The 25,953-nt window shown below is 35.4% G+C and overlaps 2 protein-coding genes across 2 annotated transcripts in view; both read right to left on the reverse strand.

Annotated features, from left to right (window-relative positions):
- Positions 1–5,312, reverse strand: part of LOC103270609 (inactive N-acetylated-alpha-linked acidic dipeptidase-like protein 2) — a 180,077-nt gene extending 174,765 nt beyond the window's left edge. Inside the window, exon 1 of the mRNA XM_008068139.1 lies at positions 4,802–5,312. Coding sequence (XP_008066330.1) covers positions 4,802–5,295 — 494 coding nt within the window. The 5' untranslated portion in view covers positions 5,296–5,312. The remainder of the gene's footprint in view (positions 1–4,801) is intronic.
- Positions 3,341–3,728, reverse strand: LOC103270608 (mitochondrial import inner membrane translocase subunit TIM16-like). The gene is given in 2 exon segments (XM_021717598.1): positions 3,341–3,421; positions 3,423–3,728. Coding segments are annotated over 2 exon segments (387 nt in total).
- Positions 5,313–25,953: the final 20,641 nt, after the last annotated feature.

Raw genomic sequence — 25,953 nt, forward strand, 5'->3', positions numbered from 1 at the left:
ATCAGTTTCTTCTTTGCTTTGCGTTTTATTTTTTATTTTGGGGGGTCAGAATCTCCCTCCGTCGCCCAGGCTGGAGTGCAGTGGCATGCTCACAACCACCCCAGCGTCGACCTGCTGTGCTCCAGTGATCCTCTCGCATCAGCCTTCCAAGTAGCCAGAACTACAGGCATGTGCTACCATGCCAGGCTAATTTTTTGATTTATTGTAGAGACGAGGTCTCGCCAAGTTGCTCAGGCTGGTCTCGAACCCGTGGGCTCAGGCAATCCCCTCACCTCAGCCTCCCAAAGTGCTGGGATTGGTTTCTACACCTCCTCCTTCAGAGCTTCTAAGACCTCCAGGGTTGAAACAGAGCAAGTACAAATACATAAATGAGAAGCAAAAGTTTCTGTTCTCACTTGATGGAAACTCTCATGAGTTGGCATGGTATTCTGAACCTAGGAGGAGGTCTCAGTTGAATTTTTTTCTTGTGTGTGCTCTGGAGACACAATAATTTTATGACTGGAGATTTCTCACCTTCCTTTGACACAAGTACTAAAGTTTACAGTCCCCTGAGCATCTGGCCACACTTCTAGCCTCATATCCTCCCCAGGGTCCCCTTGTCTCTATCTCTCAGCCAAGATAGAGTCCATAGAAACAATCTTTGGTATAGGCACTCAGAAAACCACCTGTTCTTTTGCACTTTTATCAGCAACTAGCCAGTCTATTTCCCATTGCTTAGAGCTCTCCAGTATGAGTTAGACATTCTATGTGAGGGAGCTGTCAAGTTCTTTTGAGAAGTTCTGTTAAACTTTCTCCACCAGATTTGGGGCTTCCTCTTTGAGAAGAGATTGGAATTCAGGGCACATCAGCTGCTCTTTCCAAAACTCTTCTCTTTCTCCACTGTCCTTTACCTTAGCTTCTCCTGCCTCTCATGGACCACAAATGAGTGATCACCTCTGGGTCTATGCTATCATTTTTTTTTTCAAGCTCTACAAGCTGGTCTCAAAAATATAGCATCAATTGTCTTTATGCCTCAGCTGGAATGGAGACACAAGTAGTGATACTTCATTGTGTCTTGTTTGGTATGAATGTCACTTATTTAAAATCAGAACACAGCATATCTTCTGAGTAATTACAATATAATTATATAACCTAAAATATTATATTATGTGATGATACATTTATAATAATGTTTTAAATACAATAACAATATATGAAAAATTTTCACAGTAAGATGATTTTCTTTTTTTTCTTTTTTTAACTTAAATTTTTTATTTTAAAGATGTGGGGTACAATTCAAAGTTAGATATACAAATGTTCAATATGTAAGTGTAAGATGATTTTCAAAATATATAATATGATTGATAAATTAAACACAGATCTGTTTATTACTTATTCATGCATTAATTTTCTCCCCCCAAAATAGCAATTATTCAATGTCTGCTAGATGACATCATTCCCTCATGTGTCTGCAGTCTAATCTATTATTTAAAAAAAAAAAATTGACCAGGCACAGTGGCTCAAGCCTGTAATTCCAGCACTTTGGGAGGCTGAGGTGAAGGGACTGTCTGAGCCCACAGGTTCAAGACCACCCTGGGTAACTTGGTGAGACCTCATCTCTACAATAAATAAAAAAATTAGCCGGGTGTGGTAGCATGCACCTGTAGTTTTGGCTACTTGAAAGGCTGAGGTGGAAGGATCCTTGGAGCCCAGCAGGTCAAGGCTGCAGTGGCCGTGAGTGTGCCACTGCACTCCAGCCTGGGTAATGGAGTGAGATTGCAATTCAAAAAAAAAAAAAGAAATCTTTTATACCACCCAACTGCTAGGTTACTTGACAAAAACTGACACAGACTTCGAGCACTGGCAGGAATAGAGAACCAATAAAGAAGAGAGAAAGCAATTAATAAACAAAATATTGGGCCAGTGAGAGCACAAAACTGTCCATAAAGTGATTAAAAAGTATCAGTAGAAATCTGTGATGTACAAAGTTAAGACTAAGATTACTTAATAAATGCAGGAACCCAAAATAAGACATGTGGTTAGCATGCCTAAGGGTAAAGTTGTCTGTGGACAAGGAGATGCTATCTGGAGAAAGTTACTATAAATATATTTGTATCAAAAATATTTTTTGAAAAAAATGTCTGCTATCTAAATAGAGAAAAAATGATGGCTATTTGATGGGGTAGCATAATTGTGAATCTGTGTCCAGTCATTGAATACTACCTGGCAGCATAATTGCTTCCTGGGGTGATGTTTTGCAGCTAGCTTTTAAATAGATCTTATTTTGTTGAGTTTGGAGTTTAAAAGTGGAATGGAAGCCTTACTATCATACAACTTCCATTCTGAGGGAAATAATGAACATTTTTATTTAATTATATATTTTGCTTTTAGAATTAGTTGCCTATTTGCAAAGAAGACATGTCAGCTTTTAAAGAACACTATAATGCTGGAAAAAATTACAACAAGCAAGACAAAGAAAGCCGAAGGAATATAAGGAAAGAAATAAATATGTACCTTAGTTTGTAAACAAAATGCATACCATGAAGTTCCTTATGAATTTGCAAATACAAATGTGATCCTAAAGTTTACTAAGAGCCAAAGTCGAGAAAGAAGGAGGAGGCTAGCTTAGAAGATGCATTGTGCCCATCAATTTAAAACTAACCAATCGCTCAGGAAAATCATAATTATCCTTAATACGAAAAAGAAATTAATGCCATGAATTCTTTTCCAGAAGACATTTTTGTAATAGAAGGATGTCCACAATAAACACAGTTTTATAGGGTTCTTTTTTGTTTGTTTTTTTGGTTTTAATAGCATCCCTAAGCCAGTTAGATCTTTTTGTGGCAAGTTTTGTTAAACTTTTCCAGGCTCCAGCCTGTGTTGCAGGGAGCTGATCCTATCAAGATGGGTTTCCCAGATGCTGAGTCAGCAGCCATCTACTGGGGTCAGCCAAAGGGACAACTGTGAGGATACTGAGTGGCAAAAGGAAAGGAGAAGTTGGGGTAGTTCTCTCGCCTCTGTCTTCAGTGATGTCACCAGTCGGGGCCATGTCCCCCTCTGCACTTTTGTATGTGGAAACTTCCAACTTTCACCCCACTCCCTTTGGCTCTCTTAGATTTAGTGATGGCTTCATTTTGTTGTTAATCTCTGGACTCCTTCAGTATCCCCTGAATGGCTTCTCAGTTCTTTATCACTAATGGAGGCATTTCCTCACTTGAAACGCCCTCTGCTTTAAATATCCAGGGAGTTGTCTGTTATCATACTTGGGTCTTTTTATTTATTATTTTTAAATTTGCCGGAGAGACATTTATTACCAAGGTATAAATTAGAGGCGGCAGGGTGGGGCAGGGGAGCTGAGCAGTCACGTTTTGGAATTCTGCCCCTTTTCTCTGTCCTCCTGGGCCTGGATCTTGAGTTCCTTTTCCAGGTGCTCCTTTGCGCGTTCCCGCGAGGGCCACCTTGGACCGCAGGAAGAAGCAGCCACCCACGGGTTTGTCATTCGCGTTAAACAAGTGTCCGTGGTTCTTCTGGACCTCCTCAGGGCTCAGCATGGAGACACTGAGAATCTGCTGTGCCTCCTGGAGGCTGAGGCCGAAGAGAATGGAGGCAGCTGTACCTTGGTGCCCAGCGTCTCCCCAGGCTTCAGTTGCGGCCCGGCTGGTTGCAAACTCTTGCGCAAGGCCCCAGGCGAAGGCCCTGCCCACCACCTGCACACCGATCGCAATGATCTGGACCAGGTACTTGGCCATGGTGACCTCTCTGCCTTGGGGGGCGGGCTCTGGTCTTGCAGGTCAGCGGTTGGGGCTCAAGGGCGGCCTCAGCGTTGGATCTTGACTGATACAATCATTCAGTATAAGACAAGGGCATATCGTACAACTTAATATGAACATTTTTACACTGGGAAATATTATGAAAAGTGTTATTATCTGCATATTAAATGTCCAGGGATGCTTATACAAACGTGAATAGCAGACACAGAAGAGTGTGGGAAAAGCAAGTCACTCAGGTCTGATCTTCAGGAAGAGGATTAAAATTCATCAGTACCAATACTCCTGGTATTTCAGTACATGAATTAAACGATGCATCTTAAATGCACATGATAAGAGAAAATCCCTAGAAATGCACACCTGCCCACGTCCTGGCTATGATAACTCAATGTAACCCTGGAGAAGCAGTACCTCACCACTCTACCTACCTACAGACAATATAAATGATTCACCTAGGACTATTCTTTTTCTGAAAATATGGAAGATACATGTGAAAGATAATACTTAACCTCCCCCTTCCAGTTCTTCACTTCACTAAATATGTAAACTGGAAGACCCTTTACAACTCAACATGTATGCTAATAAGACAACAAACAATATTACCAAGTTATCCACTTGTTATATGACACCAGTGTAGCTTTTGAAGACAGGAACTTCAGCCCATAAAGTAGGTTTATTTTATTCTGATGTTGTTAAAGTTTTCAATCACATGGCTAATGTCCTAGTTTTTATTACACGTATATACGGCAATAGTTGCATCCTAATTTGGCCTAACTAGGCTTCCCAAGAGGGAGAGCTAGAGACTTTAATCTCCATGGTAGTTTTAATTCTTACTATTAATTAATAAACTGCATCACAAATTTATATTGCAGCATCATAAATCTGAAAATGCACAACCTCCTCTTTGAAGTTTATGTTCTGGATGTGCTGGAAAGTTATGTTTCTCAGCTTGCAAAAGTGACTTAAACCACGGCAAAATCACCAGCTCAATACTGCCAGTGAGACATCTGTCCCAAGAAATGCATCCAACCAACACCCATTTCATCTACACCTACCTGAAAGACTTCTTAATATCTTCTGCTTGGATTGTCTTGAGAATCTCTTGGTATAACTGAGGATCAACTGTTCCTGAAGACATGGCATCTGAAGGACAATTTGAATGTGCATAATAACCTATCAAAATTCCAAAAATAAATAAAATGATGGCTGTGCAAAATACTTTTAAAAGATGGCAAAAGTTACAGCGGTTGCTCTTTGGTGCAGGTCTTGTGTAATGGGTAATGTAGTCAGATTCTTCTTGAAGTCTCTGGAACCTTCCTTTGGGTGAAGCAGCTGGTTGGATGGAATCAAGATTGAGGTCTGCAGTCTCTGAATGCCCCAGGTTCTGACTGTCAGCACTGTCCAGCTGGAACTGGTCAAAACCAGGCTCTTCCAGTTCCTTCTCCATGTCCCACTCTAAGTCAAGGGCAGTGGCCTGAAGGTCATCATTGTCTAAGTACTGTGAGTGTCCTGGAGCTCTTTGATCTGCATTGACCTTCTGATAGGCCATCTTTCTATCTGTGCAAACAAGAGAAATATATTTCCTTAAAATAAACTCACAATTAGAAAAAAAATCTTACCAAGTAAAAACCAAAAGAAAACAGTAAACCCTATTGGTGTGCATAAAATTTTAGTGATTATAATAAGGGGAAATATAGTCTCCCTATAGAAAGTTATATTTTATTTAATTATTTACTTTTATGATTTTTCTATTTGATGTTTTTCTATTGACTTTTTTCTATTGATGCTATAGGAAAGAAAAACAAAAAATAAAAGTAGAAGGTACTTGGTGGAAAAGCTATGAAAAACCGTAAAATTACGCAAATACACACACCCATACACCCATACACCATTAATCTTTGAAGCTCAGGAGAATAACAAAAGTCACAAATGTGAAATCACATCAGAGGATAATGCATTACAATGAAGACAAAATTAAACTTACAAATTTGCAAGATAATTGAAAAAAATAAGGGCAAAACAATAAAACTATGATTTGATAAGTTAAGAGGAACTAAAAAGTAAACAATACTGGGATGGTTACAATGCCAGAGTTAGCTTTATAAACACAAATTTAAGATATGAATAAGCAGAATCACTGTAGTATCAACTCTGCAGAAATCCAAGAAGCAAAAATATGTTATGTTACATAGTCATAAGTTACCAAAAAGAATGGAAAATTTCAAGACTATCAGAAAGGACCAAAATGCTCCAAGGAATTAGTGACATGGATTGGCCTGGCTCAGTGAACTTTGAATAAAAGTCTGGGTTGGCATCAATCCAAAGAGGGGATCCTTTGGCTGGCCTAGGAGAGTTTGGTTTTATAACCTTTCTACAGGAGTGGCAGATGGAAGTTCTTCTCCCCTACACAGTTTTGGATGACAGTTTGATGCATCCTGCCGAGTGGTATTAGGATAACTGGGCTAATTAACTGCAAGTGGTCTTAGCCACTGGTGAATTGTGGCTGCAGATTAAAATTATTTATACGTAAATTTTCTCTGTGTTAAATGTGTCGTCCCAGCTGGACTATAAAGTCCCTCACTAGGTTTTATGATTTTTCTGGATGTACCACAGAGGTAGGTAAAGAACAGAGCTCAACTGATAATTGATTAGCTAGTTGCCTCGGGGATAGTGGTTGACTGAGTAAATCCTAATGAAAAAGATGCAAACACAAACTTCAAAAAGTAACTGAATTGTGAAAATAGAGAATCTGATCAACAGGGATCTTGTAAATAAGACTAGCTTGAAATAATTGAACATTGGGGCGCTCCAGCACAATACTGGTTTTTCATGTCATGCTTTTAGAATCCCAAATACTGAGAGTCACCTATAATTTTTAAAAGTTACTCTTTTGGGTGAAAAAGCTCACCATGTCAGTAGATTTTCAACCATTAAATATTTAGGAACTTAAGAAAGCACACAGTTGTAATGATAAACTTCTCTGCACTCATTCTGTGGTACCAGGGTTTCTAGTTGAACCATATCACATTGCTTCCTTATACTATATTGGATTATGCACATGCTAGATTTGTAATCGTTTCTATAAAGAAACAGAGAGAAAGAAAATAACTGATTCTAACAGAATAGAAAATGAAATTCTAATTCAGTTAAAATTTAAATGACAGATTTTTTAATTTAAACTTCTGACTAATCTTAGAATCATCTAAAGTACTAAAATAAACAGCTTTCCCTTTTTCCTCTCCCAAAAGACAGGGTCTGGCTCTGCTACCCGAGCTGGAATCTAATAGATCTCTTTTGAAAACAGAATGTAGGCCAGGCGCGGTGGCTTATGCCTGTCATTCTAGCACTTTGGAAGGCTGAGGTGGGAAGGAAAAAAATGCAAACAAAGACTTTATGAAAGGGAGTGGCATTATTCATAGAATTATGACTATATGTAGCTCCAGTCCTGGCTGGTTGAGGCCCATATAATTAAGATGATTTGAATTTTCAAAAAAGTTAAAATATAATTCAATATTAAATTTTGCAAAATAAAAATTGTAATTCTGAATAGAATTTTTTTTTTTTTTTGAGTTGGAGTCTCACTCTGTCGCCCAGACTGGAGTGCAGTGGCCGCTCCCGGCCACCACAGCCTCGACCTGCTGGGCTCCGGTGATCCTTCCGCCTCAGCCTTCCAAGTAGCCAGAATTACAGGCATGCGCTACCACGCCCAGCTGATTTTTTTTGATTTATTGTAGAGATGAGGTCTCGCCAAGTTGCCCAGGCTGGTCTCAAACCTGCGGGCTCAGGCAATCCACTCACCTCAGCCTCTCAAAGACGTGAGATTACAGGCTGAGCCACCGAGTCCGGCTCTGAATAGAATTTTTATATGCTTCCTTGTAATCTAGGATTCATTCTTACCTAGTGTTGACTCAGTAATGATGATTACGTAATGCATGTCAGGCACTAAGATAAGCAATGAAGAAATGAGTCCCTATACCTCAGGTAGGGAACAATCCAGAGAGACAAATACGTAAACAAAGTGGAAGTCAAATAAAACATGCAAAGCATCAGGGAAACTCCAGGATGATTGTTTGTAGAAGAAAATATGGGAAATGATTCCTCGAGAAAATGACCTCTCAATTGCTTTTGTCAAGGGAGGAAGAATGTGAGAGGTGGGTACCTAAGCAGGGGGAATACAGACAAGAAGAGAGAATGAGAATGGTCCATCTGAAAACGCTGGCATGATATGTCATGGCAGAGGATGAAGAACATGGTCCAAAATGCGGAGAAAAAGCTAGCAGAATGTGACGTTGGGCAAAAGACTTGACTTCCCTGCAACCCAGGATCTCCATATGTGAAATGTGCATGATAATAATATAAATCTCATAGATCTCAATGTTGTCATTAGGGTTAGTGGGGCCAGTAAATCCAAAGCATCTATTGAGTATTAGATAGGCTATATGAAGGAACACTTCTGTTATTAGAAGAGACAGAATTCTCAAGGATTGGTGGAAGAAATAGAATGAGTTTAAAAAAAGCAGAAGAAATGATATAATTCTGCAAGACATCACAGAGACAGGAAGGAGTTTGTGTAATATTCACACATACACTATAATTGTTTGGTTGTTTTCTGCTGATTTACATTTAGTCTATAGGTAAAGACTATAATATGAAAATCACCACATGATACACTAAAGGTTATCACACAGGTGTTATATGTATGTATTATACTAATATCAGGAATGGCTCTGCATACATTTTCTTTTTCCCTCTGTTTCTCCTTCCCTCCTTCTTGCTTAGCCTTGTTTCCGAAATGATTCAAGAAAGTGCAGATTTGTATTCTGTCTTTGGTGGCATCAAAACACGCTGAGAAAGGGAGTAACATTTGGAGTAGTGATAATTATTTACAAAGGTTCGATGATGGTTGATTAACTGATAGAGGAAGAAACTGAGTCATACTTGATTGAACGAAAATGGCTAAGATAAAATACTAGAAGACAGAAAAATCTGAAAGTAGTAGAATAAATAATCTTTAAAATCCGATGATTCTAACTCTGTCATCTTACAGAAGAAGAAACTGAGGTTCAAAATTGAATAACCATCTTAGGACTGATAAAAATATTGTTCGGGTACATACTCCCTAAGTGATTTATGGTTTTATAAAAATATAACTAAAACTTGGCAGTAACCTACTGTTAAATACCTTATAAACCAATTTGTTTTCATGTGCATTGTAAACTGCTGTTTCCTAGCACTAGTCAAGTTTTTCTTCTTTGGCCTAAAAATCAATGAATTGCTTCTGTCTTGGCATAGTGTTGAGATATTTACCTTAACTGTTCAGCTTATACATTATTGATTAATTTACTCAGACATTGTTCCAATGCAGTTCTCTAGATTTTTTTCTCCCATTTCAGTGAATCAGAGTCTCTCTCTCTCCCTCTCTCTCTCTCTCTCTCTCTCTTTGAAGTCTTCTTTTTTTGTCTTTTAAAAATTGAATTGTAAGCCAGGCTCGGTGGCTCAGCCTGTAATCCCGCGCCTTTGGGAGGCTGAGGTGAGTGGATTGCCTGAGCCCGCGGGTTCGAGACCCGCCTGGGCAGCGAGACTTCATCTCTACAATAAATCAAAAAATCAGCTGGGTGTGGTAGCGCACGCCTGTAATCCTGGCTACTTGGAAGGCTGAGGTGGAAGGATCGCCGGAGCCCAGCAGGTTGAGGCTGCGGTGGCTGGGAGCGGCCACTGCACTCCTCCAGTCTGGGCGACAGGGTGAGACTCCAACTCAAAAAAAAAAAGAAAAATTGAATTGTAGAGCATGTTTTATCCTCAAGGAAAACTTGGCACGTGGGGGTTACTATAGAAATATGAGATCTCTAATTCTGACCTCCAATACAAACATTCAAAGTCATTTATCTATAAATCATCTAGAAACCAATCCTAATGATGAGGCAAAGTCTTCATCTCTAGCCTGACAATAGGCATTCCATCACATGCACATCAGCAATTTAACGCTTTTCAAACATCAGACAGAGCCATCAATTAGAATGTAATGCAGATACAGATATTAACTCCTCACTGTGATGGATATCTGCCTGACACCCTTTCTACCACTCTTGGATTCATTACACATTAATAAATTTTTACTAAATTCTATCTTCCAGGAGAGTAGTATGTGGGTCAAAGGTAGATGAAGTCACTCATTGTAGCAAAATCCAAAGTATTTTAAGAAACTTTTATTTTTGATGAGTTCATTTTATGTGAAATAAAACTGTCAGGAAAATGCCAAGGAAATGAGTATGTGATAACATATACAATGAAGTATTTTAATCACTAACCTGGCAAAATCAGTTATTATATTATTTACACATTAAATATATGTCTATGTAAGATGTAATATATGCATATATAAATGAAGTATACATAAACATATAGACATGAAATATACTTATAGGAATATAATATGATTTATTAATCTATTTCATTAAACTTATCTTGTTTTAAAAATAATATAGGTATTTTTCAAAAATGTCTCTGCCCCAACAGTTTTATTTCACATAAAATAAACTCATCAAAAATAAAAGTTAGAAAGAAACTATCAAATAAATAAAACTCTAATTACATATTCGGTTTTCAGACAACATAAATAATTCTATGGGTCCTACCAAGAATGTAGCTATCTTTAAAATACCTCACATACTCATTTCCTTTGAAATGCCCTGAGACAAGAACAGATCATATTTCTTTTTACCAGAAGGTCTAAAATTTCTGAATAAAATGAAAATTTTGTATTATAAATACAAATCTTCAGCAAAATCAGCATGTCTTAGATATGATCATATAATCATGCCCTTCAAAATTATATGTTTCTTATTACGGATGAACATGATTCAGTTAATTTGTATTGTTATATTAATTTATGATTACTCCATGTGATTGATTTTTAACTGTACATCTAATAGATTTTATAATCTTCTACCACTTGATTCATTCTCTAAAAGAATGGGCTATATAGACAAGGTCATAGAAACCTGACATATTTTCAAACGGGAATATCTGTAACATCGTGGCATGTTATATCGTACCACTTGGTCTACTTTATAAAATGAAATTATTATGAAGAGTATAATATATTCTCCATGTTTTCAACAGATCTCACTCTCTTAGGAGAAATTTCTTCCCACCCAGGCATACAACCAAAGGCTAAGTTGTTTTTAAAATTCAAAATACTAAAACATTTATCTTTTATATACACTTATCCCTCTATAAGAAAAACAAAGCAGACTCAAGTTGAACTGAAAGGTATTTTTCTAGACTATGACAGACTCAGATTAATAAAAATGAATTTGCTTCCATACTAAGCATATGATTTGTTTAAAATGAATTGATACCTCTGAATGTTATTTATTTCATACATTTTTATTAACTTAAACAAAGTAAGGTACATAGAAATAAAAGATAAATACAAAAATAGGCTGAAAATTTAATGTGTAAAATATACTATCTGACTGCTGCAGACCTAATTTAACACAGTGGTTGGCAAATATTTTATGTAATAAATACATGTTAGACAAAAGTTTTATTTAATTAGTTATATGTTACTGATGCCACTTAGGAATATGATCACAGCAGTATTCTTTTCTTGTTCAGCAAACACAATGATGAGAGAATTTATTACTTGAATGTCCTGACTTACAGATCTTCAAATTAGTGGAACTTATAATTAAACTACCTGGTTCAAATCCTAAATCTCTAATGAAACTTAAGCCAGGTACTGAATCTTTATGCTTAAATTTCATATTTGTAAAATAGAGATGATAACAGCACTGGATTTGTAGAGTTATTACAAGGAGTAGTAAATGAGATTAATCATTTAAGATGCTCAGAACAGCATCTGATACATTGTAAATGATCAAGTAACAACAATAGTTGTTGTAGTGATCCACTAATTTTTTTTTCTCAGAAATTCTACAGAGCCTAAGAAAATAGAAATATTTGGAGTCTACAGCTTTAAAATACAGACTTTAATTAAAGCATGATCAGACAACTCCAGTTTTAATAAGAACCTGGAGATAACGAGAAATGAAGCTGGGTACCCAAGTGTCTTTAAGGATGGGAAGCAACCTATTACTCAAAAGCTGTGGTTCATACATATAAAAGTTTGGCCAATATTGATGTAAAAGTCATTATTACATTTGATTATATCAGGTTATTAAAGAGTTGAGTTTCTTCTTAGTCTACTTACAAAAAGAATAACAGAGCTTTTCTACGTTAGAGTTCTGTTTAATAGTGTCAGGAATTAATGATATGTATCATGAACATGAGCTCCACATGTTTGTTATAGAATACCATGTTTATCATAGATGGTTGACTTGATTCACTGACTGTGATGTTACTGATAATATTTTAACTCAAACGGTATAAAAGACTGTGCAGATCTTATTAGAATTAGAAACACATCTAACGGCTTTCTTACTTGTAAAAGTTATTTTAGAAGTAAAATAAATGAATGACTCTAGCAGATTAACTTTAAAACATAAGGCAGAATCACAATTTCCTGTGACAGTTCTATGATTGAATCTTTATTGTACAATGGGAAAAATATTCACATAGTATTTCCTGAAGCTTTGAATGTCAAAGCACTTGCTGGTTTGAGTGGATTGATTTGAGGCAAAGGCATTTCTTAGAAATGTCAGTGCATCATCGAAAGGCATTCATTATGCATCTTGGTGCAGAATTACTTTAGGTACTGAAACAGTGAACTATATTAGTATCCAGAGGAATTTTTAAATCTAAGTTAAAGAATGTTCCTTTTAGGCAAAAAACATTTGACATAAATTCTTCAGTATAAACCTAGTTTATACAAATAAAGTCCATGTTTGTGGAATAAATTTTTGTTGTTGAAAGCTTTAATGGTCTCAACTTGAGAGCAAGGCAAAAGATAAAACTATAAAAATAGTAATTCAGAAGACTCTGTTCCCTGACTTAATTTTTCAGTATAATGAGGCTTTTTTTTCCATTTGTAGTTTTGTGAAATGGCCTTGGCAATTGCTATAATGTCTGTAAATGCACCAATAATTCTTTATTTAATTGCAGTTTTGTATGTCAGCCACATTAAAAAATGGCAATAATTATTTGTTGTCCATGCTTCACTAATTGAATAAACAATATATATAAAATAAGAGAAAATTATTTGTGCTTTAGTTTTAGAAAAAAATTAATCAAAGCCCATTCTATAACAAGCCATAGTACACTGAATTCAGACAAAGCAGGTGGACAGTGTAAACTAAAACTAAATTCTGAAGCTTAGGTTACCTTGATTGTTAAACGATATGTAACAGGTATGCTTAGAGGATGCCAAACTAGTGAACTATAAATTGCAAAATACACTCAAAACCATTTGAAAGAAAATTATTTGATGAAATGTAGCCAGTCTGTGTAAATTTCCTTTAGATCACTTGCATATGCATGACCACCTGCCAGTTCCCTGAGTATACCAGCCTTTCTTTGGGAACCAGTGTGTAACGGTAATTTGTGTACTGCACCCTAACTGGATGGGTCCTTGGACTCACCTGAATTCCTGTATTAATGCTAAGGCTTTAAATATCAGAATTTTATAATTCGGTTCAGGATTTGGCAAACAGAGAGTTAATTAAAACGAACAAAACAGTTCAGAGTACAACGTATGGATATCCTGAATGGGCGGTGGGAGCACAGTATTATTTAGAATATCTACCAAATGAGTTTGAGTCTTAAAGTTTGAGTCTTACTGTCATGGGCTCTTTCTTTCCTGGTCCTTCTCTGACTCTATCACCACGTGGATTCTAGGGTTTTTTGTTTTTTGGGTTTTTTTGTCTGATCATCATTTCCATTTACAGTACAAGTTTCTAGAAGTGCTGTACTTACTTCTATCGAATTTACATATTTTCTACCTGAAGAGTGTTTGATGTGGCTTACACTAGAAACACATATACATGAGATACATACAGTCACAAAACTACAAAGTAGAATGGGAAAGAAAAAATTCTAATATTCTGGCTAAAGAAAGTCACTGTAATTGAGTTTTAAAGTCGATCTGAGTTTCACTGCAGTCAGGGCAAAGAGGGTTATCTGCAGGGTCTTCCCACGTTCCCTCAGTCTTCATCTGACCTCACTTGTTAAGGCATAAGGCCTTAGTCTTAGCCGAAGGGTTTGTTTTTTAATCTTATTTTTTTTTTTCTATGTTATCTTTCAACAGTTGCAGATGTCTATTTTGGGAAGATATTTTTCTCCAGCTAGTCAGATAAATCTATAGTCTCCTTTTTATCTTTTGCACTTAGATTTGATACACTGAAGTAATAATAATCTCCTGTTATATTTTTCAAAATAATATGCTAATAGATGATTTACTGAATCTTAAAAAGAGCCAGAACTTACTATAAGGTTAGAGCTTTGCTTTCATTTAATCATACAATCCTATAGATTAACTGCTATGATTATCCCCATTTTACAGATGAGATTATCTGAGGCTTAGTGGTTAACTCATTTCCCCAAGTTCTCACAGTTAGTAAGTAGAAGAGCTGGCCTGTCAAATTCCAAAACCTATTATTTGAAACACTACAGCATTCAGGCTTTCTCAGAGTTCCCAGAGTTAGCATGATGTGAACAAATGCAGAACTCTCATTGGCTTAGTTATCTCTGGTCATGTGACTAAAGTGACTGTAAGTGCCAGGAGTCTCCATGGCTTTTCAATCTTCATGGTCCTGCCTTGATCCTTAGGTCTCCGGGGACTGCTTTGACTGCTGAACCTAAAAGATCTCTGTTGCTTGCTCACCACAGCACCTGGGCAGGCTGTTTCCTGGCACTGTGGTTTTGAATAAGAAAGAACTGCTTCCAAGCATGATGCTCTGAGGAAAAAACCATAACCTCTAAGTGATTGTCTCTTCTTAGCAACACTTTCCAAACTTTTTCTCCTGCTGCTGAGGGACAAAGAGCAAAACAACTCTGCTTAGAACTTGACAGTTACAATTCACATTCAACCTGCTGCTGACCTGTTTTCAGACATTAAAACCTTTTGCTGATCCTGTCCACTCCCTCCTGTGTGTGGTTTACACTGGCCTAAGAGGGCTTCAAGGGTGTCAAGAGTTAACACGTCAAGACAATCACCACTTGGCTCTTTGAGAGCTGTCTGCCAGGAGAAGCCTCATAGCTTGATAGATACACTGCAATTTTTTATCCTTTCAACCAGTGTGAATGATCTTAAATTGCTACTTTTTGACTATGGCTTTTGGATTTCCAAGAACAGACAGATGAAGCTTGTATCTACACAAGGCTTCTAAGCACTCTATTTTTTCAGATTTATCAAAGGTACTTTATTTGTTTACTTTTTAAATGGCTTTCCCTTTCAAAAAGTAACAACAGGTTTCTACAGACTAGTAGTGCTTTATTCTAAAATTCATATTCCTATGTTTCCTAAAATCATAACACACAAAAACTATTCAAGGGCCAGAGTAGTAATCCAGCATATGTAGAATCTGTGCTTTCTATTTTCTGAAATGGCATTTTTGCTACTTGTTCTTTTAGAAAACAGTGTTACTATATCATGATACTATGGTTAAGTGGTGGGAAAGAAGTAGGAAGCCCAGAGAAACACATTTGTACAACATGTTTATGTTCACTTAAAATTCTGATAGTAATAAAATCATGTGAACCCCCCCAAATTATTTTGGATACATTCTGAAAACCTATTAACAATCCAAGAATAAGATCCAAATGTAAAATTTTAGTATTCAGCTTTCAAACTATTATGCCCCAAGCTAAAGCATAGAAAAGTAAAATTGGTGATTAACCCAAAATATTACAATGATAAGAATTGGCTACAGATTAATTGCATGGTGTGCTCCTTATAAGACAAAGATAACGTATATTAATCCTATGACTAAAAATTAATTAAGTGAATTATTGGATTTTTCAAAATATTAGTAATATATTAATGGTAAGAAAACCAAGAATTATGAAGCTTATTCATTACTAAGAAAATATAAAACAACTTTCAATTGACAACTGATGACAGATAATCAGATTAAATTACTTTTCAAGAATTAGTTAAGCAACATGAGAAAAGAGAGAAAAAATTGCCCAGGATTTTTCTATTCTTTCTTACTTCTAATATGCCATATCTATAAATTTACATATATTTGAAGCTAAACAAGGATATGTTTTTACATTAACTCTTTTCTAGGCCTCCCACTAATATGCAAATAAAGTTTTATCTGAAAAAAAGACAAAATTATTATTTTAAATAATTTTTACAATTCAGTTTTTCTATAATCTTTTTGTAAGTATGATAATACTAATAACCATTAGTCTTTTTAATAAAAAGATATTTTTAAGGAAAAGAAAAACAGGATGAGAAATATTACTACAATAAATTACATCGTATGACAGTTTGACATTAAGAAATTAATTTTTATTACAAATTTATACACATGCCTACCAATAGTTTTGGATAAATTCAAGCAAGTAAACAATTTACTAAAACTATATCAGGCAATTCTTATGTCATTTATATTTTATTTATGAACAGGAATGTTATAAAAAGTGAGAGACCTCCAATGGCACATAAAAGTAATGATGATATGAAATTAAATGTCAGGTCAAAGGCATGAAAATTCACTCACCACAAAGACATTAAATATAAAACATGGAACAGAACTTTCATATAACTGATACCACTGAAAGGGGTTTACTATAACATTGTACGCAAATTTTTAAAAATTCATTTGGCACTTCAGTTTTAAAATGTCAAATGCTATTACTTTATCAACATGAATTGCCGTTTCTTTCCCCCATTTCTTTGTTTCCATAATACATCTTTTTTATGTATATACTCTTGCTTCCCTTCAGCCTTTCCTATGATTTCATTTTTACCTTTCCCTTCTTACTTATTTCACTATTGCTATTACAGGGACTCACTTAAAAATAATAAAATAACTGACCACGAAAAGTTCACTTAATTCTCTTCTACATATTGAAAATGACATATTTTAAACAATAAAGAACCAGTGGATGTTTTATGTTAAATACTGACAAAACAAAGATTGTATTTGTAAAAAATACAGTAAAATTTGACTTATCCTTAACCTTTTTTGGAGTTAAAGTCTCCCCGACACCCCATATTAAAAACTAAAGACCCTTCTTTCTAACACTTCAACACGTACGCACTTCAACCTTTGTGACTGGTGAGATTTTCCATTCCAGTCATCCTCCGTAACTGTAACCTGTATATTACCCCCAAACAAAATAACTATATCTCAATCATATTGAAAGGACAAAGGAAAAAAAGGAGTTTTCTTGGCCTTATACTTTTGTCGTGATATAGTGAAAAGTCTTACTTTCTAATAGGCTCTGTTACCTCTCTTGCTCTGTGGTAAGCTTGGTTAACTCCTCATCTAGTCACCATCTAGAGTCACAGGTAAGTAAGTCTGTGACCTACCCCAGTAACTGGCACCAAGAAATTATAATGAACATCTTTCCTCCAAGGATGTGTTTCTAACTGTCAGCCAAGTCATCCTATTTACATGACAAACCACCTGGTCTCTGAGATGAAAGAAACAGACAGTTATGATGGTTCCAACTCTCAGGCAATCTCCCCCAAGAATGTTTTTCTACCCTAGCCCTCCTGCTATCTCACCCATCAACACCACACTACAAGCTAGGGACTTTTTGGTTCCCTACATCCAAGGACATTCTAAAATTAACGTTTGTGTCTTAAGACTTTGTTTTATAGACCTTGGCCCCATCTCCCTGTCTACATGATCAATTACCTGAAACTCAGGCTGCTGCTTTTCTGAACAGCAGTCGTCATGGCAACAACCCCCTCCCACCATCACATTCCACGGGAATGCTCCTGTTCCCAGCCTCCTACAGGAAACCTTATAAACCCCAAGCTTCCAGCATTCGGAACCATGCTGATCGCAGCGTTTGCTCTTTCTTTCTCTTTCTCTGAGGAAGTCTATAAACTCTCTTTCTAAATAAACTTTTTTTTTCCCTGACCTACTCTTTGCACAATTCTTTGCATACCGGTGACATCGACTCAGCTCACTGATCTAACATATATGTCTTAGGAACCAAAGTACCCATTTTGCTCATTGATTTAACATGTATGTCTTAGGAATCAAAGTACCCATTTTCTTTTCTCTCTTTCTTTCTTTTATTTATTTATTTATATATATATTTTTGGTACTTTGTGAAGGCATGAGGTCTTTGCTTCCTGCGCAACTTAAACTACTTAAGAGCTCTCCAAATTGAAATAGAATGGTTTCTGCAGTAAAAGGAGTATAATCTTTAAGAATGTAGAAATCAAAATTAAGAATAAAAATAGGAACATACATTACAACACGAGTTGTAAATAGTAAGCGACCTTAACTAGTGTCACTGTGCTAAAGAGTATAGTGTTAATAGGGGAAAAAAAGCACACATTTATGTAGCATTCTATGCACTCTACTTATATTAATTAAACATCAGAATAACCCCATGAAGTTAATATTAAGAGAGAATTGCAGTAACTTGCCCTCAATCATGCAAGACCTGGACTCAAAGTAGTGGAGTTTCAGAATCTGTGTTCTTAACTCCCCTGCCATAATAACGGAAAGAAACTCCATGAAGCCTGTTTGAAATTCCACCAAAAATAAAATACATAGGAAGAACATTACTCAATTTCCCCACAACCAAGTTCTAACAAATTCTGGGTCAGATAATTGTCATTTTAGCAGCAATGTGTCTTGTAGTAGGTACTTTAGCTCATTTGGTCTTCAAAATAGGGTAGCAATACCTAGTCCATGTACTTCTAAAGAGTTAACTACTGAATAAAGTTAAATACTGTAACTAAAGACATTTGATAAATTGTAAAATACTGTGTAACTGTTATGGTTTTATTTATAACATAAACTATATTGAAACTCAAGACAGCTTGAATTATGGATCCACAACTATTAGCTATGAACCCCAGAACAAGTCACTTTTCTTCATAGGAAAAACCAGATTTGGGGGAATGAAAATTAAATGTGATAACTTTATAAATGTGTTTTAAGTACTATTTGTTAATATTTTATAATTACTGAAAAATCATGAATGATGAATAAAAATTGGTTAATACTGATTGAATAAACGACTCACATGTGTACACCTACCCAGCCTCCCTAATTCCTGAACATTGCACATGTAGGGAGAGAAAGCCCTGAGCAAATTTGTACCATGAGTGTTTCAATTTCTACAATCCCTGAAAAGAAACACGGAAGCCTGGAATGAGGGAATGAACCAAGAGACCTTCAGACTGTCAATCAGATTGTTGCCAGGGGAATGGGAGACAGAGGAACAGAAGGAGGAGGGAAGCAGCTTCTGGAGAGAACCTCTGGACATGGACCCTAAAAAAAATCCATCCTAGAGTTTACCAACTTCCTTAGACACTTTATAAAGTTACTTGCATATACTTTTCAGAGCTAGTGTTTGTTGTGCAGGCAAGCAACACAGAGTTAAAAGCTAAACCAGGTCCTGTATCTTGAGGGGGGAAAGGAGAAGAGATCTATGACAGAAGATGAATCCAACACCCTTCCTGCACATAATACATTTTGAAAGGAATCTGTCCAGAAAAATCCATTTATCTATGCCCAGAACAATCAAGACTGACTGTGTAGAGATTGAAGTGCCTCAGTCCATCTGCTGATGATATTTATTGCTTTTTGGCACCTTCTACATATTTAGCGAGCCTATGTAAAAGAAAGCTATGCTTCTTATTTCCAGGACAAAAACAGATGGTGCTCCAGCAGGTAATAATTTAATTAAATGGCTCCTAAAGCATGAACAAATTGTTCCAGAGAAAAGAAATATTTTTATTTATTCTTTAAAAATAAGGAGGAGGAGGGAAAAGCTAAATCAAGTGTGACTTTTGCTAATGCAATAAAATTAGGGTTTACTAAATCTCCAGTTCTTAAAAACAAAGTGCTTCTCCCCTTCTGCCTTCCTTCTACATTGGAATCAAAGTCATCCTAAGTAAAACTGATATTGTTCATCAAGTATTATATATTATCTCCAATAAATAATTTCAAGCTAAAATAAAGCATGTTTTGAAAAAGTTGAATTAAGATATTCTTGGAATATAACTAATTGTATGATATTTAAATTAGGTTACATAATGTATGTACCTTATGGACACAACAGGATAGAAATAGCGAGCTACATTTCTAAAATGCAGGCTATAATCATCAAAAACAGTTTTCCATGCCAGTTAAATCCAAGAGACCCTTTTAAAAGTACCCGTTATACATGAATTAAAGATTTGAAAAAAAAAAAGAAAGAAAGAATATTTTGCAGCACAGTATAGTAAAGATCATGCACTTGGGTTTAAGACAGAGATGGGTATGAATTCTAATATTGCTGCTTATTGATTGTGTGACTTTAGACAAGGAATTAATCTTTCTAAGATTTTGTTACCTAGCTTACACACAGACACACACACACACACACATACACACACACACTTTTACAGCGAATCACAGTAGTTATAGGGTCAATGCACAAATTTCAAGCACTTAGCATACCTCTTAACACAGAGTAAGCATTCTACAAATGGCTCCCAATTGTCATTACCCTTAAAATTTTTCAAGCAATAAGAATATATGTGCAGTATTAAAGCTATAAATATATAAATGAAAATGTGTGAGAAATTTTTCCAAGTAAATTACAATGTATCAGCAAAGAAAAAGAAACAAATTTATATAGCCTAATCTGGAAGTAAAATATGGGGTTAAAAATAAGAGTCCAGGAATGATTAGATTAAGAAGGGCTTCAACAGGAACTAAAGCTGTGCTATGAAAATGGATAAACCTTAAGTAATGAGATAATAACGATGAGCTCAAGGAGGAAGTTGGGAATGAGCCTCTTTATGTAAGAGTCAGTGAAGGGACCTCCTTTAGTGGAGAAAAAAGTATATACCAGAGACCAGTAGAAAATAAGTTAGATGTGTAGGGCAGGAAGGGGTCTGACATACATGTCACTGCAGATTCTGCCAGGATACAGATATTATGAGACCTGAGTTCCATAAAATGAAGATATAGAGCAAGGAAAATCTGGTATCAGACATTATTACAGGAAGGCACGATAACTGGACAAACCTAGGAAGATTTACAGATAGATACCAATGAAGATTAAAAGCATTTTTACTAAACACTAGTGCCCCCTTTCACAGATGAATTAGTTAGCATGCAAAGTACATACACTTGGCTTAATAATTTTATGATTATTTCTAAGTATACTATGTAATATGTATAATATATAACATTGTATTTAATATCACCTTATATTGACATATAATTATTGCATATAATTTATTTATTTATATTAATTATTTAGAATTATAATTATATTTACCACATATATATATAATATATATATATATCTTATATAACAACTTTGTATGCCTGATTGTATGAAGATGACAGTGAATTGGTATTGTCCTGACAGCTGTGGAGGCCATGTTTGCTGATGGCTGGTCCCACTTCCCACCTATAGCAGTGGACCCTGGGGGAGGAGCTGAGGGACATGAAATGTGTACCAGGTTCTTCTATTGTCTTCATACAAGTCATCTTCTGTCCTGAATGATTCAGCAAAACTGACCCTCACTCCAAAGAGAGCTTTCTAAAGGTAAAATTCAACCCTGTATTTTCTCTTTTTAAAATTACCTAACATGGCTAAGTGATTTTATGAATCTTTGCGTTTGTTTGTTTTTTAAAGGTCTAATAACAGAAGTTAGCAGAATTTATTGCACAGAAGATATTTACTAGGCCGTGGACTAAGTCAGATCTTGGTTAAAAATCAAATGAACACAGGATTTCCAAGGTGTTGAATCCTATTTCCACTCAGATAAGTAATATCCCAAGGGATTCAATATACAAAATTCTTTTTAAAAACTAACATTCTTACTTTCTATTGCCAATAATATCTTAGATGCCAATACCTTATCAGCAAAAACTATGATACAATATCAGGCAGATGCAATTGTGCCTGGACAAGCTTATATTATATAAACAAGCTTGCATATAAGCAAATGCTGCTAACTTTGGGAGAGTAGAAACTTTTTGAAGACATACTTTAATTGTCCTTTTGATATAGTAGACCATCACCAACTTGGAAGATGAGGTTTAAGATAATTTAGAAACCTGAAAACTACTTTAACAGCATAATTTGCAGTTTAAGAATTTAAAACCTGAAAGCAAAAATCAGGATTATATCAGCTATAATATCCACAGAAATAATATCTTACTTGTTATTATAAAGGGAGTCTGTATATTTCTAGAATATGTACAGCAATTCTTTTTTTTTTTTTTTTTTTTTTGAGTTGGAGTCTCACTCTGTCACCCAGACTGGAGTGCAGTGGCCGCTCTCGGCCACCGCAGCCTCGACCTGCTGGGCTCCGGCGATCCTTCCGCCTCAGCCTTCCAAGTAGCCGGAATTACAGGCATGTGCTACCATGCCCGACTGATTTTTTTATTTATTGTAGAGATGAGATCTCGCTGCCCAGGCGGGTCTTGAACCCGCGGGCTCAGGCAATCCACTCACCTCAGCCTCCCAAAGGCGTGGGATTACAGGCTGAGCCACCGAGCCCGGCTTGTACAGCAATTCTTATATTCACTAAGAATCAATGTTAAAGACAAAAAACTAAATTAAGAGAATGTCAAGGGCATCCTTCATGATTCAGATGATCAATAATATTGTGTGTGTGTGTGTGTTTCTCTTTTGAGTTCTTTTCTTCTTCAGGGATCCCTCCTCTAGAGTTTCAGAAACAAATTTTCATATACATTTTACTTGTTTCAGAACTATGTGTATAGTCACTTTTTCTAGCCTATATCTTATTCCAAAAGTTCGATACCTTCTTTCTTTGATGTGGTGTTGTTGACTTCAACATTCCATCTTCTACTTTAGACCCAGACAGAGTAATCTGTATGCTTGTATCCAAAAACACTTTAGAAATTAAAAAAATATATATTCCTAAGGCCCAGGATATTTTTCAATATTTCTGTTTCTCAAAACTTTATTGCAAGAAACACACGCAACAAAAGAAACAGATAATAAGAGTTGACAAGGATTTGAGAAATTGGAACCCTCATGCATTACTTGTGGGAATGTATAATGGTGCAGTTGCTTTGGAAAATAGTCTAAGATTTCCTCCAAAAGTCAAACATTAAGTTACTATGTTATTCAGCAATTCTACTTCTAGGTACAATCCCAAGAGAAATGAAATCATATATCTACACAAAGACCTGTACAATTTTTAGAGCAGCATTATTCATGGTAGCCAAAAAGTATAAACAACCCAAATATCTATCAACTGATAAAAGGATAAATAAAATGTAATATAGCCACACAATATACAATAAAATATTCACACAATATACAAAATATACACACAATATTCAGCAATAAAAATGAACTAAGTACTGATACACAGCATAAAATGAAGGCATCTCAAAAGCATCTTGCTAAGTGAAAGAAGTCAGTCGAAAAAAACCATATATTGTATAACCATTTTTACATAAGTCTAAAATAAGCAGATCTATAAAGACAGAAAGATTAGTGACTGCATAGGATTGAAGCAGGCGAACCAGAGTTCACGGGGAGTGTTGTGTAACTGCTCATAAATGGCAACTTTATTTTTCGGTTCAATGGAAGTGCTCCAAAATTTATTGGCCTATGGTGGTGATTGTACAGCTCTGAATACATTAAAAACCATTACATTGCACACTTCATATGAATGAATTGCACAGTTTATAATTTATATCTACATAAAACTTTAAAAAAATTATTTCATACTCCTATTATTCCTGCTTTGCCTTTTGCTACAACTCTTTTCCTAAACACAAGACAAATCACCTTCATTTTATAATTACTCCCAGTAAGAGTGTAGCTAGTCTTTTAGGTTACAGCCAAAGAAGTGTAGAGAAATAAAACAATATATTCCAGATTTACAAAGGAAAACTTTGTTAGGGAAATGCTTTGCCTTCACGGTTTGTTGTCCATTGGCAAGCTTAAGAATTCCTTTCTTCCATATCCACATATTTGCATTTGATCATAAAAGAACCATGCACACCCATGTGATTCCTTCAAGAAAACTAAAGTCTCTTCATATACAGGATGTCAGAATCACAAGCAAATGTTTTAAAAGAATAGCTGTCTCTATTAGTAAATATTTGTATGCCCCTGGTATTACCTTTACAATATTACTACATAAATAGCATTGTCCTTATACATATGTCTAATAATGCTATTGGAAAGGTAAGCATATGAAAAAGTTCAAATTCATTACATTTTTAATATTTTTAAATGCCTTCTTGACACCTTGTGAAATAAGAATCAAAGTCAGCAATATTCTGTCTGTGATTATTTCTGACTCCCACATATACATATTTTAAAGCACAGCTCTTTTATAAGTTTAAATGCTGGCTGATATAAATGGGCAAAAGTGCTAGATGCTGCAGATGTTTTGTTTAATTCCACTGCATACATTACTGTTGTTTTCCTTTTTTGCTTTGCTTTTCCTTTTGCATACCTGAACATTACACAAAACCACAGTAAAGGTCACTTTGATGTAGAAATAGCCAAATTTCCAGTGCTCTCCCCAATTGTTTCATACATTTAAAGCTCAAAATATATGAAATAATCTGCAAATGAATGCTCATTTTTTAATTTCATAAAACGTATTTCAAATACTTCAGGTTAGATTTGTCACTTGAGAAGACATTGAAGAGCAGACCTTAATAAAATTCATTTAACTTCACAGTACATCTGCCACTTAAAAACATTTTGTTTCTTCTGAACACAGCTTAATGAACCTTTAATTTACCTTTCATTCAGTATCCACTGAGGATCATTAAAAGACAAAGTCTTAAGTCAATGCACTTAATTACAGTCATCATGTGTTATTATGTACTATTATATAATACCATATGCCAATTATCATGGGACTTTAATAGGTACTGAATAATTTCACAACTGCACACACATATCACTTGTGCTGTAGACCTACATCTGAACAATATCTTTGAACATAAATAATACCTTTACAGTATTTGCACTTGAGACACTGACTAAATGCTTTATATATTTCAAAGCTACATATTGTATTGGGTATAACAGTGTCAATTGTTTCGAGTTATATCTAGGTATTGGACTGTGTTCCGACTTATAGTCAGAACCTCTAAAATAAACAGACATTGCATTTAAATATCAAAACACACTGAAACCAAAGTAATTTATTTTAGTATTTGACTTTTAGAAAAATGAGGTAAATAACAAGCCAAGACATGCCCAGTATTTACTTGTGTAATATTTGGTGGCTTTTTTCATTTGCCAATCCCACTTTTGACAGTCAACCAAATTCACCTTGTGCTCTGGGTCTTCTGTGTTTGTCTTGGTTCTTAATGCTGCTTCCAGTCAGAATTCTTCTATATTACACATTCTCTTAAAAGAGATCTCTCTCAAAAGTAAGCACATTCATTTAGTCTCTGCCCTTTATAAGAACTGTATTTAGATACTAATTCACCTCTAGAATAAAGTAAAAAAATAAAAATAAAATAATTGCATGAAATATAAGACCTGGCAGATGCAAGTCCCAACCTAACTTTTACATCTCTTCTACTCTTCAGTTATGATGTATTTTATGTACACTAATGAACACCTGTATACCTATTACCCAGCTAAGAAATTTGCCTTATTTCATCTATCTTGTGGCATTTTTTTTACATTTTAATATTTCTAAACTCATAGTGAGTCTTTACAGTCATAATAGTATAGGTGACAGTTGTAACATATTTTTGTTTGTGCATGTACTAACTTGGTTATTACAGACTTGACTAGACAACTGCAACTTCTTTAGATTTCAAGTTATTGAACCATTTGAGGATCATTTTAGGAAGAACTAGGTGTCCTAGTTGTTGCTGAAAACCCTCCACTGATACGTTTTGCTAAGTTCAGGAAAAGGCTAGCATTAAAACTTGCAGAATGGGTGTCACTGGCTTAAAAGAAAGTCCCAGTCACAATAATGAAACATTCTTTTAATGAACATTGCATTACTACTTCCCTTTATATCACAGAGGGTGATACTGTATACAGAAACATAGGCATAACTCTAAGTCAAAAAAATTTGAAGGAGTCATCTCTGAATGTAAAATGTTTTTGGAAGAGTATTTTTCTTTTTATGTATAAA

The sequence above is a fragment of the Carlito syrichta genome, unplaced genomic scaffold, assembly GCF_000164805.1.
Source record: "Carlito syrichta isolate Samal-C Ts95f unplaced genomic scaffold, Tarsius_syrichta-2.0.1 Scaffold309883, whole genome shotgun sequence".
In the NCBI taxonomy this organism is placed as follows: Eukaryota; Metazoa; Chordata; class Mammalia; order Primates; family Tarsiidae; genus Carlito; species Carlito syrichta.